At 37.5% G+C, this 11,516-nt stretch overlaps 2 protein-coding genes across 3 annotated transcripts; both read left to right on the forward strand.

Moving 5' to 3' along the window:
- The first annotated feature begins 504 nt into the window (after positions 1–504).
- On the forward strand, positions 505–6,047 carry LOC140796082 (HIPL1 protein-like). 2 transcript variants are annotated; one of them, XM_073148944.1, is made up of 8 exons: positions 505–580; positions 1,016–1,213; positions 1,313–1,470; positions 2,221–3,009; positions 3,144–3,360; positions 4,469–4,647; positions 5,082–5,323; positions 5,430–6,047. In XM_073148944.1, exons 2-8 carry the CDS (start codon positions 1,045–1,047, stop codon positions 5,821–5,823), a joined length of 2,148 nt encoding a protein of 715 aa, XP_073005045.1. In that variant the 5' UTR covers positions 505–580; positions 1,016–1,044; the 3' UTR covers positions 5,824–6,047. The 2 variants fall into 2 exon arrangements, with proteins under 2 accessions (XP_073005045.1, XP_073005044.1); XM_073148943.1 differs by lacking the exon at positions 505–580 and having other exon boundaries at positions 954–1,213.
- A 372-nt stretch (positions 6,048–6,419) lies between these two features.
- Positions 6,420–11,203, forward strand: LOC140796711 (DEAD-box ATP-dependent RNA helicase 27-like). The gene is made up of 12 exons (XM_073149790.1): positions 6,420–6,859; positions 7,163–7,348; positions 8,292–8,477; positions 8,853–8,936; positions 9,080–9,121; positions 9,210–9,296; positions 9,381–9,680; positions 9,758–9,796; positions 9,874–9,978; positions 10,056–10,124; positions 10,208–10,333; positions 10,706–11,203. Exons 1-12 carry the CDS (start codon positions 6,497–6,499, stop codon positions 10,883–10,885), a joined length of 1,767 nt encoding a protein of 588 aa, XP_073005891.1. The 5' UTR covers positions 6,420–6,496; the 3' UTR covers positions 10,886–11,203.
- Positions 11,204–11,516: the final 313 nt, after the last annotated feature.

An 11,516-nucleotide genomic window follows, 5' to 3' on the forward strand; every position in this document is an offset into this window, starting at 1 on the left:
TGACGTGCGTGCTGATATTTCTTCAATCTGGGTTGTTGGTAGATACCATAATCTTTCTTCAGTGAGTATAATGAATAATATGAGGGTACAATTGTTTTGTTTTTCTCGAGAGAATTAAAAACTTTATCTCAGTAAAATTGTTTAATCGTGATGATACTTTTTAAATAATCAGAGTCAACGATTTATATTTAGAAGTCGTAATTTAAGCCAGTGGTTTTATAATCCACCTAATTAGTTAAATTTTGAGATGAATTAGACATATGGTAATATGTCAGACTTAAAATAGTCCAACTCCAATGGTCATACCCTATCCCAATTCGTTCTCATGTTTTTTTTCCAATATTGTCGACCTTCCATTTAGTCAAAAAGAGACTGTATGCTGAAGCACCGGTGTTGTCTGCATCTTAACCAATTAAAGGAAAGTCAACTGTTATGCATCTACCGCCAATGGTGTTCCTATCTACTTACCTCATCTCTGGATATCATAATAGACCCGAGTGGAAGAGAAACACTTCGCAGACGTTCAGTGGCTCTGGAAACATATAAATCAATCAGGAGCTGCCAAGTATTTGGTCTGCAGGTAATTCCTGCATCAGGAACTGCAGACGATACTGCCATTCAGGATACAAAGTCACCGCCGTCACACTCACTAAAGTCAAATGTTCTCACCTCTCACCCGAGATGGATCCCGCATGTCACTATCAAACCCGATTTTTAAGTTTCTTGATTCTTGACCTACCAAAGAGGGAAAATAATCTTATATTTTTCCATTTTTCACGTAAATTTTTGTAACTGAAGCTCACAGCTTTATCTTCAATATTCTCTGAGCATTTTGATCTACTTCTCTGGCACAAATCCAACAACCACAAGCTATATATTAATGCTGATTTTAAAAATGCCGACATATTTCTCTCTCTTCCCTTTTTTAATCATTTCAATGGATTTCCGTTCTACTCTCTGTGACTCTGTCTCCTACTATATCCCCCAAAAAGTGCTTAATAGAGGTTGTTCTCAGAGCTTAGTCAAAGCTGTGCTGATCCATGGATGATTGCTTTTCCCATCTCTGACTCCAATAAAAGAAAGCCTCACTTGTGCGCCTTTGGAAAGGAGGCTCCTTTGGTTCAGATGAGGTGGGAAGTAATGAGTTATCTTCTCCTCCTCCTCCTTTTCCTCCTACCCAGTTGCTATTCCCTCCCCTTATGCACAGATTCAAGTGGGTTTGCTCTTATCCTTCTGCTTTGTTCTGGATTCTTATGTCTCTCCTAGCGTCTGTATCATGTCTGTTGTTTTGCCTCTTTGGGCTTTTGAGCAGGACCGCCCGTGGTACCAAAGGCGCCGTTGACCTTCTGTGCTTATAATGGGAGCTGCTGCTGCAACGCCACCGATGATGCGGCCATTGAGAAGCAATTCAAGTCGATGAACATTTCCAATTCCTCCTGCGGCTCCATTGTCAAATCTGTTCTCTGTGCGGTAATTCCGAGCTCTGAGTGGCTGTAAATCTTAGAATGATGCTATTTCTGTGATTTATCAATTAAACTCTGCATGACTAATTTACAAGCTTAGGTAGTCCTTTTGTTGGTTATTCTGAGAGTAGATTCTCAATTGGTAAAGCTTTATTTTTCTGCAATTGAATTGTTTTGGTTGGTGGTGCTTACATCTTGTAGCTTTCATCAATGACATGTTTAGGGCCTCTCAACTTTTTCATCACTTTAGTGATCTTTATCTAATTGACCAGTGAGAGAATAAATAATTAAAACAGATATTACCAAGATGAGCATGAGCACTAATTGTGATGCAGAATATGAGGTGATATTTCATCTAAATTGAGAGTTTTAAAATCATTGACTTTCTACTTCCCCCCCTTTTCCAAAGTAATTGGGCGTTGAGGATGTTTGGTCAGGGAATGCAGTTAAGAGTGTGTCAAGGCACCTTTCTCTCAGTTCCTTTTACCTTCTCTCAGTGCATTTTCTGCCATGCTTTTGTGGATATTCTGGGTGTATCTTCCTCCCAGTTTTTGCTGATATATTAAGTTCATCAGTTCCAGAACTAATAGCAAATGATGTCTTGTGATTCTTTTTGAAAAATAAGCCCCAAGCATCCAGTTGACTCTCACTTCGATTAACTTGGTTATCCAGCAATCTGTTTGTATAAAGACTTCAATCTCAAACTGTGAAAGAAGATGAAAGTCCATGTGTTAAACCAAACTTATGTTATTTGCAGAAATGTAATCCATTTTCAGCTGATCTGTTCAATACTGAACCAAAGCTTCGAACTGTTCCCATCTTGTGCAACTCTACATTATCAGCTAGCTCTTCTACCAAGGATTCCACCAAGAGCTTCTGCACAGAAGTTTGGGATACTTGCAAGAATATAACAATAGCAAACTCTCCTTTTGAGTCCCCATTACAAGGAAGTGCTGGCCTACCAACTTCTTCATCTAAACTTACCAATATATGGCAATCAGAAAATGACTTTTGTGCAGCATTTGGAGGCTCATCAAGTGATCAGTCAGTTTGCTTCAATGGTAACTCAGTTTCATTTAACACTACAGAAACTTCACCAGCCCCGAAAGGACTGTGTCTTGAGAGGATTGGGAATGGTTCTTACATTAACATGGCTCCGCATCCTGATGGATCCAATCGTATCTTTTTGTCTAACCAAGCTGGAAAGATATGGTTGGCAACTGTCCCTGAACAAGGATCTGGAGGAGTTCTGGAACTTGATGAAGCAAACCCTTTTCTTGACTTAACTGATGTAGTTCATTTTGATAATGAGTTTGGATTACTGGGTATAGCATTTCATCCAAACTATACGACCAATGGACGTTTTTTTGTATCATATAGTTGCGATAAAGTTCAATCAACTAGCTGCTCTGGTAGATGTTCGTGTAATTCTGAAATGGGTTGTGATCCTTCAAAACTTGGCTTGGATAATGGTGCTCAACCATGCCAATATCATAGTGTCATTGCAGAGTATACTGCTAATAGTTCTTCATCAATGCCTTCCAAGGTAAGCTTCTAATCATCCCCATTGTGCAATATTCTCTTCTCTTTTTTGACATAACTATTGCTGTTTATCTGTCTTGTTATTAGATGAAAGTCGGTGACAAACTTCCTCTGTTCTCTTTTTCTCTCTGCTTTCAGGCTGAAACTGCCAATCCATCTGAAGTCAGAAGGATTTTTACCATGGGGCTTCCATATACAACTCATCATGCAGGCCAAATTCTTTTTGGGCCTGCAGATGGATATTTGTACTTTATGATGGGAGATGGCGGGAACAAAGGAGATCCTTTCAACTTTGCTCAAAACAAAAAGTCGTTGCTTGGAAAAATCATGCGTCTTAACATAGATGACATACCAAGTAAATCTCTAGAAAAAGTTTCCTACAAAACTTTTTGTTTGTTTGTTTCTATTTCTTTATTTTGGAATATAAAATATAGAAATTCCGTTCTTTAATAACTTAAGCTTTTAAAGTAATTAGTGTGTTAATATGTGACAGAGCAAATGCCCTAAGTTTGGATCCTATCAATCATATCTATTGTTTAAAATATAAAACCTTCATCAATTTAATTTAAAGTCCACTTTTTAAGCCTATCAATATTGTCTCAAACTCAGAAGTGAACATAAATACTAGAATATAATATATAAAATCTATTATTCTCTAACCGCATAAATAAGTTTTTAGAAAAGTTAGTGAGTTAACACTTTCATTCAAGCTATTGCATCTCAGGTTGCAAGACATATGTTAGTTTAAGACCATTGTCTATCATAACAAATTTACAAACATAAATGTCTTGTAAGAACTGTTCATACACATAAATTTGCATAATATGGTATCACTGATTGTTTGTACTTTTAGTTCCTTCTTCGTAAATCATATCTTTGTTAGTTTTGTTTAGTAATGCACAAAATAAAACAAGGCTTACCTTATCTTTGCACATTATTATGCATGTAAGTTGTTGACATAGGTTTGGATTTGACTGGCATAGACATGGCACGGCTAATTCTTTCAACATGATACTCCCTAGGTCCACTTAGGATATATTAGAGTCTCCAAGACCATCCAATGTAATCTCATTCTCAGTGTTGCTTGAAGTGATATTGTAAAATCACAGAAGAAAAGAAACAGTTGAAGTTTCCAGAGCTTAAAAAGACTTTTTGGTATTTTACATTCCCAAGCAGTGAGGAAACAATGCTTGACTAAATGGATTGTCAATTCCTAGATCATTTGGTAGAGATACTCCTGCAATGTGATGGTTGCATCCGAGGATGCTGTGGCATTAGATCTCTCATTTCATGCCATGTTTCACTACAAATTTTCTTATGAGCTAATCTTAAGATGATATACAGTCCTTACTATAAAGATCAGCTCACATATACCTATCTAATTTGATTAGTTTACAGTTCATATTCTCTCTATAATAGATTTTACTATTCTGCCATCTTTTGTAACTGAGGTCAGTTTCTAGGTCAGACAGAAATAAGTAAGCTTGGTTTATGGGGAAATTATTCCGTTCCAAAGGACAATCCATCTGCTGATGATAGCGAATTCCAACCTGAGATCTGGGCCTTAGGTCTGAGAAATCCATGGCGATGCAGTTTTGATTCAGAAAGGCCATCTTATTTTTTCTGTGGAGATGTTGGCCAGGTATTTTATCCTGAGTGATTTCAGTATTTCTTGAGTTCTCTTATATCTTAATTTTGAATCATGGAATTTTTCTCTACGGGTCTTATATTAGTGTTTCAAGAACTATGTTTATACTTAAAAAAGGAAAAGTTCAGAAATCATAAAATGCTGTAGAGGATTCTAAGTAATAATTACTGCAGTATAATTTTTACCTCTGTCTAATAGACCTCATCAGTGATCGAAATCATCTGACTTGCTCAAAAATAGCCTCATTTTTTCTATACTTGGTTTAATTCCATACAGCACATAAATTTCATCCTTAACAATGAAACCAAGAAATGCATGATTTCTGCAGATCCATGACCATCCTTCTGTTCCTGTCTTATTTCAAAAAGAGAATGCATAAAAATTTAGTCATTTTAACTTGTTCAATGATTGTAACTGAATGAAATCAGGAAGCTTATGAAGAAGTTGATCTGATCTCAAAATCTGGAAATTACGGATGGCGAGTTTATGAGGGAAATAATTTGTATAATTCATCATGGACTCCTGGAGGAAATACATCAGTTCGCTCCATAAACCCCATCTTCCCCGTCATGGGCTACTCTCATTCGGATGTAAATACAAATGTGGGATCTGCATCAATCACTGCTGGCTATGTATATAGGTCATCAACTGATCCATGCATGTTTGGAAGGTGTACATTTACTTATCACTGAAGTATTGTATTCTGCAGTTCTTTTAGATCCACTGCTTCAGCTGGATCGTTTTAACCTCTTTTTTTCCCCTGTTAATGGAATCAGGTACATTTACGCCGACTTGTATGCAACAGCCATATGGGTAGGCACAGAGACCCCTGAAAGTAGCGGAAACTACACCTCTACATTGATTCCTTTCAGCTGCTCCAAGAACTCTCCAATTGCCTGTGATTCTGTTGCTGGAAGTTCATTTCCATCACTAGGCTATATATTCTCATTTGGCGAGGATAACAACAAGGATGTTTTCTTCTTAACAAGCAAAGGCGTCTACCGAGTTGTTCGGCCAAGCCTCTGCAATTACACTTGCGCGAAGGAGAACTCAACCAATACTGCATCACCTCCTGCAGGCTCCTCCTCATCTGCACCCGCAACCAAGTTGGATAATCTAGCGGAAAAGCTTGCGATTTTTCTGTTATGTTTCTTGCTTCTACTAGGTTGAGCTTTCAATTGATCTTTTGGTGGTAGCTTTGCTGCAGAAAATTTCATTTAGATTCTAGGTACTAGTTTTCCATCTAGTGGTGTGATAAAGCCTGTATGGATATTGCACTATTTATTTTTTCTCGGCATCAGATGTCATGTACAATGGTGTATTATGTTCAAACAATTTCTCAGGAGATGGTGTAATTTCAATGGATTAGTTGAATATGTTCAGCATCATTACAATTCTACATGAAATATGAACTTATGCAAACTTCCATTCAAAGGATAAAAGTTCAGGATCCTTTGTTCCAAAAAATTAAATAAAAGAGAATAAGAAAAGGGGCAACTTTCAGGGTCTTCTTTCTCAAACAAGATGGGTTTAATAAGTTTGTTTTTGCCCAATAATATTTTCTTTAGAATCTCAATTTAAGATCATCACCCAATCATGGGCTTCTGAGGAAAGTTTCATAACTATCCATAAGGTTGGTTTATCTGTAATAATATTCTGTTTAATTAGCTATTTGATTAGTTTAGCAAAAACTCGTAAATACAGGGTTTTATTTGTAAAGAGTAACTTGTGTACCATAATATTATCAAAGGGTAGGGTGTGAAATAGAAATTTTTCCCGACTAAGAATAAATTCTAGGGTTTAGCGCTAAGCCCCGCTCCTCCGTCCCCCTTCTCTCGCCGCTATGTGTCCTGCAACGATGGACGCCAAGAAGGAGAAAAAGATGAAGAAGAGAAAGGCTAAGTCCACCGCCACCGTCGTCAAGGAATCGGAGGAGATGGCCGAGGCCATCGACGACGATGAAGTGGTCGTGGGAGAAGACGAAGGAGTAGAGCCACAAGGAGGCGGTCAAAACCCTGGCCAGAGTCGAGGTACCGATGATGGAGAAGAAGGAGAGGAAGAGGAAGCTCCTTCGGCGAAGAAATCGAAAACGGAAGCGAAGAAGAAAGGATCGGGAATCATGACCAACCAACCGTTCTCTGATCTTCCCCTCTCCGAGCCAACCATGAAGGCCATTAAGGAGATGGGCTTCGTCAACATGACCCAGGTTAGAATATTTTAGGTGTTAGGGTTTAAGGTGATTTGTGGGGTTTTAGAGTAGGGTGACCTGATTGCGTAGAAGCCCTTTTCTCTGCAGTCGAGTGGCGTAAGTTAGGATTGTAAGGAGGTTTTTGTTTCCTGAGTTCAACATTGGGCATAATTTGAGAAATGTTAGTAAATTAGCTTGACTCGGTTAGGGTCTAAGGTAGTATGTGGGTTTTGGAGTAGGCTTACTTCATTGTGTAAAGATCATGTTTTATTTGGAATAGTTCAATATTTCTGTAACTCACGATGCATGTCATTTTTGCAGATTCAAGCTCGATCGATTCCTCATCTGATGGAAGGGAAAGATGTTATGGGTGCAGCAAGGACTGGCTCTGGGAAGACACTGGCTTTCTTGATTCCGGCAGTGGAGTTGCTGTATCATGCTCATTTCAGTCCTAGGAATGGAGCTGGAGTGATTGTAGTCTGTCCAACAAGGGAGCTTGCTATCCAGGTATGCATATTTCATTGCCTCAGTATAGTTTTGGATCAAATTCTTCAAGTTTATAACTCTGAACTCATCAGTAAAATTGGGAAAACAATTTGCTTACCACACAAATGGTTCAGTCTTGACTGCTCAGATCAGTAGAAACAAGATTACTTGTGCGAATGTCCAGATTCTGATTATTTTAGGGTCCAGATTCTAGGGGAAAAAACAATGTTGGTTGTCAATCTGAAGAGTTCTACATTACCATGGATCGGGTTTATGTAACAATCAAGTCTACCTTCACAAGCTGCATTCCAAAGCAGATAATTCTTTGCCTCTTTTGATGTTACCCTTGATTTTGAGTCTTAAACATGATGTGTTTGAACTCTCAAACTGATTTAATTGACGAAGATGAAAGCCAGATGCAAATGTAGTCTAAAATGGCATGATTGCCCACCCCTTTGATGAAATAGATGATCAGTCAACTGTGTTAACTAGTAGGGTGTTCTTTTTCTAAGTTTAACTTATTCATTTTTTACTTCTACTTGAAAGTAGAAATGCATAATTCAACTATTCCATGTATGCTGTTCATTTTTCCAACTAGGGTGGAAAATTGAAATCAAACATTTCATCAAAAAATGAGTCAAAAGATGTTTGGTTCTAGAATGTTGGCTGGTACTGTCCAAATCTCTAATGTCCTTTCATTGTTATCTTTTATTTCATCAAAAAATGAGTCAAAAGACATTTGGTTCTAGAATATTGGCTGGTACTGCCCAAATCTCTAATGTCCTTTCATTGTTATCTTTTATTTTATTTGTTCTCTTTAATTGTTTAAAGACATATTCCCTATAATAAATCCATAATATCCAGTGAAATTCCAGTTTTTACTTCATAGTATTGCTTATTAAACTCTTGTATTTTCCTTATTGCTGAAAAGCTCTCATGTTAGCTGGTGTTTGTTGTCTTGTAGACACATGCTGTTGCTAAGGACCTTTTGAAGTATCATTCACAGACTCTTGGGTTGGTTATGGGTGGTAGTTCACGAAAAGGAGAAGCTGAGCATCTCGTGAAGGGAGTAAATCTCTTAGTTGCAACACCTGGCAGGCTTTTGGATCATCTTCAAAACACTAGTGCATTTATATATAGAAGATTACAGGTGAAGAAATTTCTTTTTAGTCCCTATTATTCTTTGCTTGTAATTTTTAGCTATTTCATTGGTAAAAATCCTATTGATCTTTTTCCCATAAGATACCTGAGTTGATTGCTTTATAATCATTTGAAGTTAGGGAGCATCATCATTCTCAATTATGTCTTATGAGGCCACCCTTCCATGTTTATGCATACCTCTTAAATTCTTCTAACCAGTGGTGATACATAGCATACTTTTCACGATTACATGTGTGTTCATTTTATGCGTGTGTTCATTCAGATGTCATGCCAGTTTTAATCATTATGTTATTGATTAGCTGAAGATTAGTTTTGCCATTTACCATTATATCGGCTATCATATGTGATTCTTTTCCTGTTATAGTGCCTTATCATTGATGAAGCTGATCGGATATTAGAAGCCAACTTTGAGGAAGATATGAAGCAAATATTTAAGCGCCTTCCAGAGGTATATGTAATTATTTGCCTATTCTGCCAATGGTTTGAACTTTGAACTCTTCTATTCGATATATATATCACACTTAAGATGTAGAGCATTTTTTTGATAATATGAGTAATTTTATCAACTCATTTTGAGTTATTCATGTGCAGAATAGGCAAACGGTTCTTTTTTCTGCTACACAGACTAAAGAGGTTCACATCTTTTATTATTGCATTATTCTCTTCCATCTTGTATCTTTTATTTGTGAGGAAGTTCGATGTACAATTTTATATACCTCAGGTTGAAGATTTTGCACGGTTGTCATTTAAGAAAAAGGAAGGAGAGGAAAAACCAGTATACATAGGAGTTGATGATGGGAGGTCAAGGGTAAGGAATGGTTATGGCATCTTGGAATTTTATTTCTTGAAACTATTAATTCCTTTAGTGGTGTTGACAAGGTCAGTGGTGCAGGTTACCGTTGAAGGGTTGCAGCAGGGATATTGTGTCATTCCAAGCAACAAAAGACTTCTGGTTTTATATGCATTTCTGAAGAGAAATATGTCGAAGAAGATTATGGTTTTCTTTTCATCTTGCAACTCAGTCAAGTACCATTCAGAGCTTTTGAGATATATTCAGGTCGATTGTATGGATATCCATGGAAAACAAAAGCAGGAGAAAAGGACTGCCACCTTTTTCAACTTCTGCAAGGCAGAGAAAGGGATCTTATTATGTACTGATGTTGCTGCTCGAGGACTTGATATTCCTGATGTGGTTAGTTCAATGTTTCTTTGTGCTGTTTTTTCCTTCTTCCTTTTCCTGTTGTCTTAATGATTTTCTTTTCTATGCAGGACTGGATTGTGCAGTATGATCCCCCTGATGAGCCAAAGGTCAGTATAGCAGAATGCGAGCTGGCAACTCTAGCTTCTTCATCAACCTTTAAAAATGTCAATTTGTGTACTTTCAGGAGTATATTCATAGGGTTGGCCGAACAGCTCGTGGGGAAGGTGGGAAGGGACATGCATTGTTGTTTCTATTGCCTGAGGAGTTGCAGTTTCTTAGCTATTTGAAGGTAATTATTCTTACAAGAATATTTACTTCATTTTGCTACGGTACAAATCAGATGACTGATACCACTGCTACTGCCAGGAAGCCAAAGTTCCCGTGAAAGAATATGAGTTCAATGAGAAAAAGGTGGCAAATTTGCAGTCCCACCTGGTATATTCTCTTCGCACAAAGTTTCCTTTTTTCATGAAAGATATAAATTATACCAGGAACTCACCTATGAAGGTATCATACAGGAGAAGATTGTTGGAGAAAACTACTATCTGGGTCAGTCAGCTAAAGATGCATATAGGTCGTATATTCTATCATACAATTCACACTCAATGAAGCACATTTTCAATGTGCACCACCTCAATCTAAAGGTACAATATAGATTTTTCTTCTGGAGATTCTGATCTACTTGATTAATACTATGCAGTAGTTAATTAGTTAAGTTTATGCAGGCATCGGATTGACTTTTTTTTCTGGGAAGTAAAAGTGAACTTGCACATGTACTGTGTAGGGTATACCAGAATGTGTTTCATTTAAACCTAAACTCTAGTACTGTTGGAACTCACATAGCCGCCAAATTTTTGGAAAGATTTTTTTCTTCATTATCATGAATGACTGCAACCTGACTCTAGTTCTTATTACTAGACCTACTTGGTTATCTTCAGCTGCTCTCAAGTTTCTTTTATTTGTATAAAGAGAAGGTTTCTATATAGCCTGATTTTGACTTTTCTGCCATTTGACAGGACGTTGCAGCATCCTTCTGTTTCACTTCTCCTCCAAAAGTGAATCTGGACTTGGAGAGTAGTGCGTCCAAATTTAGGAAGAAGATGCGGAAAGTCAGTGGTGGCCGACATGGAATCAATGCTGTCAATCCTTATGGGCGAAAGGGAGGTGATGATAAAAGACAGTTTTCAAGGTTTTAAGCTGGGCAATTTTGACAGATGAAGTCCAGTTGGTAGCAGAGCAAGCATCTACGCAGAAAATTTTGACAGATGAACTCACATATTTGCAGTCAACCCCTCACCAATTCTCCTCTTTAGAGATGGTCTGTATCGTTAGCAATTCTTTTTATTTATCCTAAATACTTGTAGGTTGCTGCATGCCAGACTCGAATCCTACAGTATGGTAGGATCCTCAAGTTTTGAGGGAAAAAAGGAAAATGGTTGCCATGTATGTTGATTCTGCTTTTGTATGTGCATCCTTTTGGAGTTAATTGGTAAAATATTATATTTTACTCGTTATGTCACTTGTTTCCTTTTACAGCTCACCTCATCATTTGCACATTGCCATACGAATAGTAATGGCATGCAGTTTCCACCTTATCATATTGGGGTAGGAAATTATTTCGCGAGCTTTAGACTTCAGTTAAGCTAACGCTAATTCGATCGAGTCTAGTTGTATTTCGGTCGTTGTGATCTGCTGCAGCTCAAATAGTTCAAGATAAGAAGACGTGCCCTCCAGATAAAAAATACTTAAGATGCACTAATTTATTTTGCAGACATGCTAAAATGATTTCCTCAACTACATTTGAATTGTTATGCCTAAGAAAAGGGA

This window comes from Typha latifolia, chromosome 10 (genome assembly GCF_019914945.1).
Source record: "Typha latifolia isolate L0001 chromosome 10, TyphaL0001v2, whole genome shotgun sequence".
In the NCBI taxonomy this organism is placed as follows: Eukaryota; Viridiplantae; Streptophyta; class Magnoliopsida; order Poales; family Typhaceae; genus Typha; species Typha latifolia.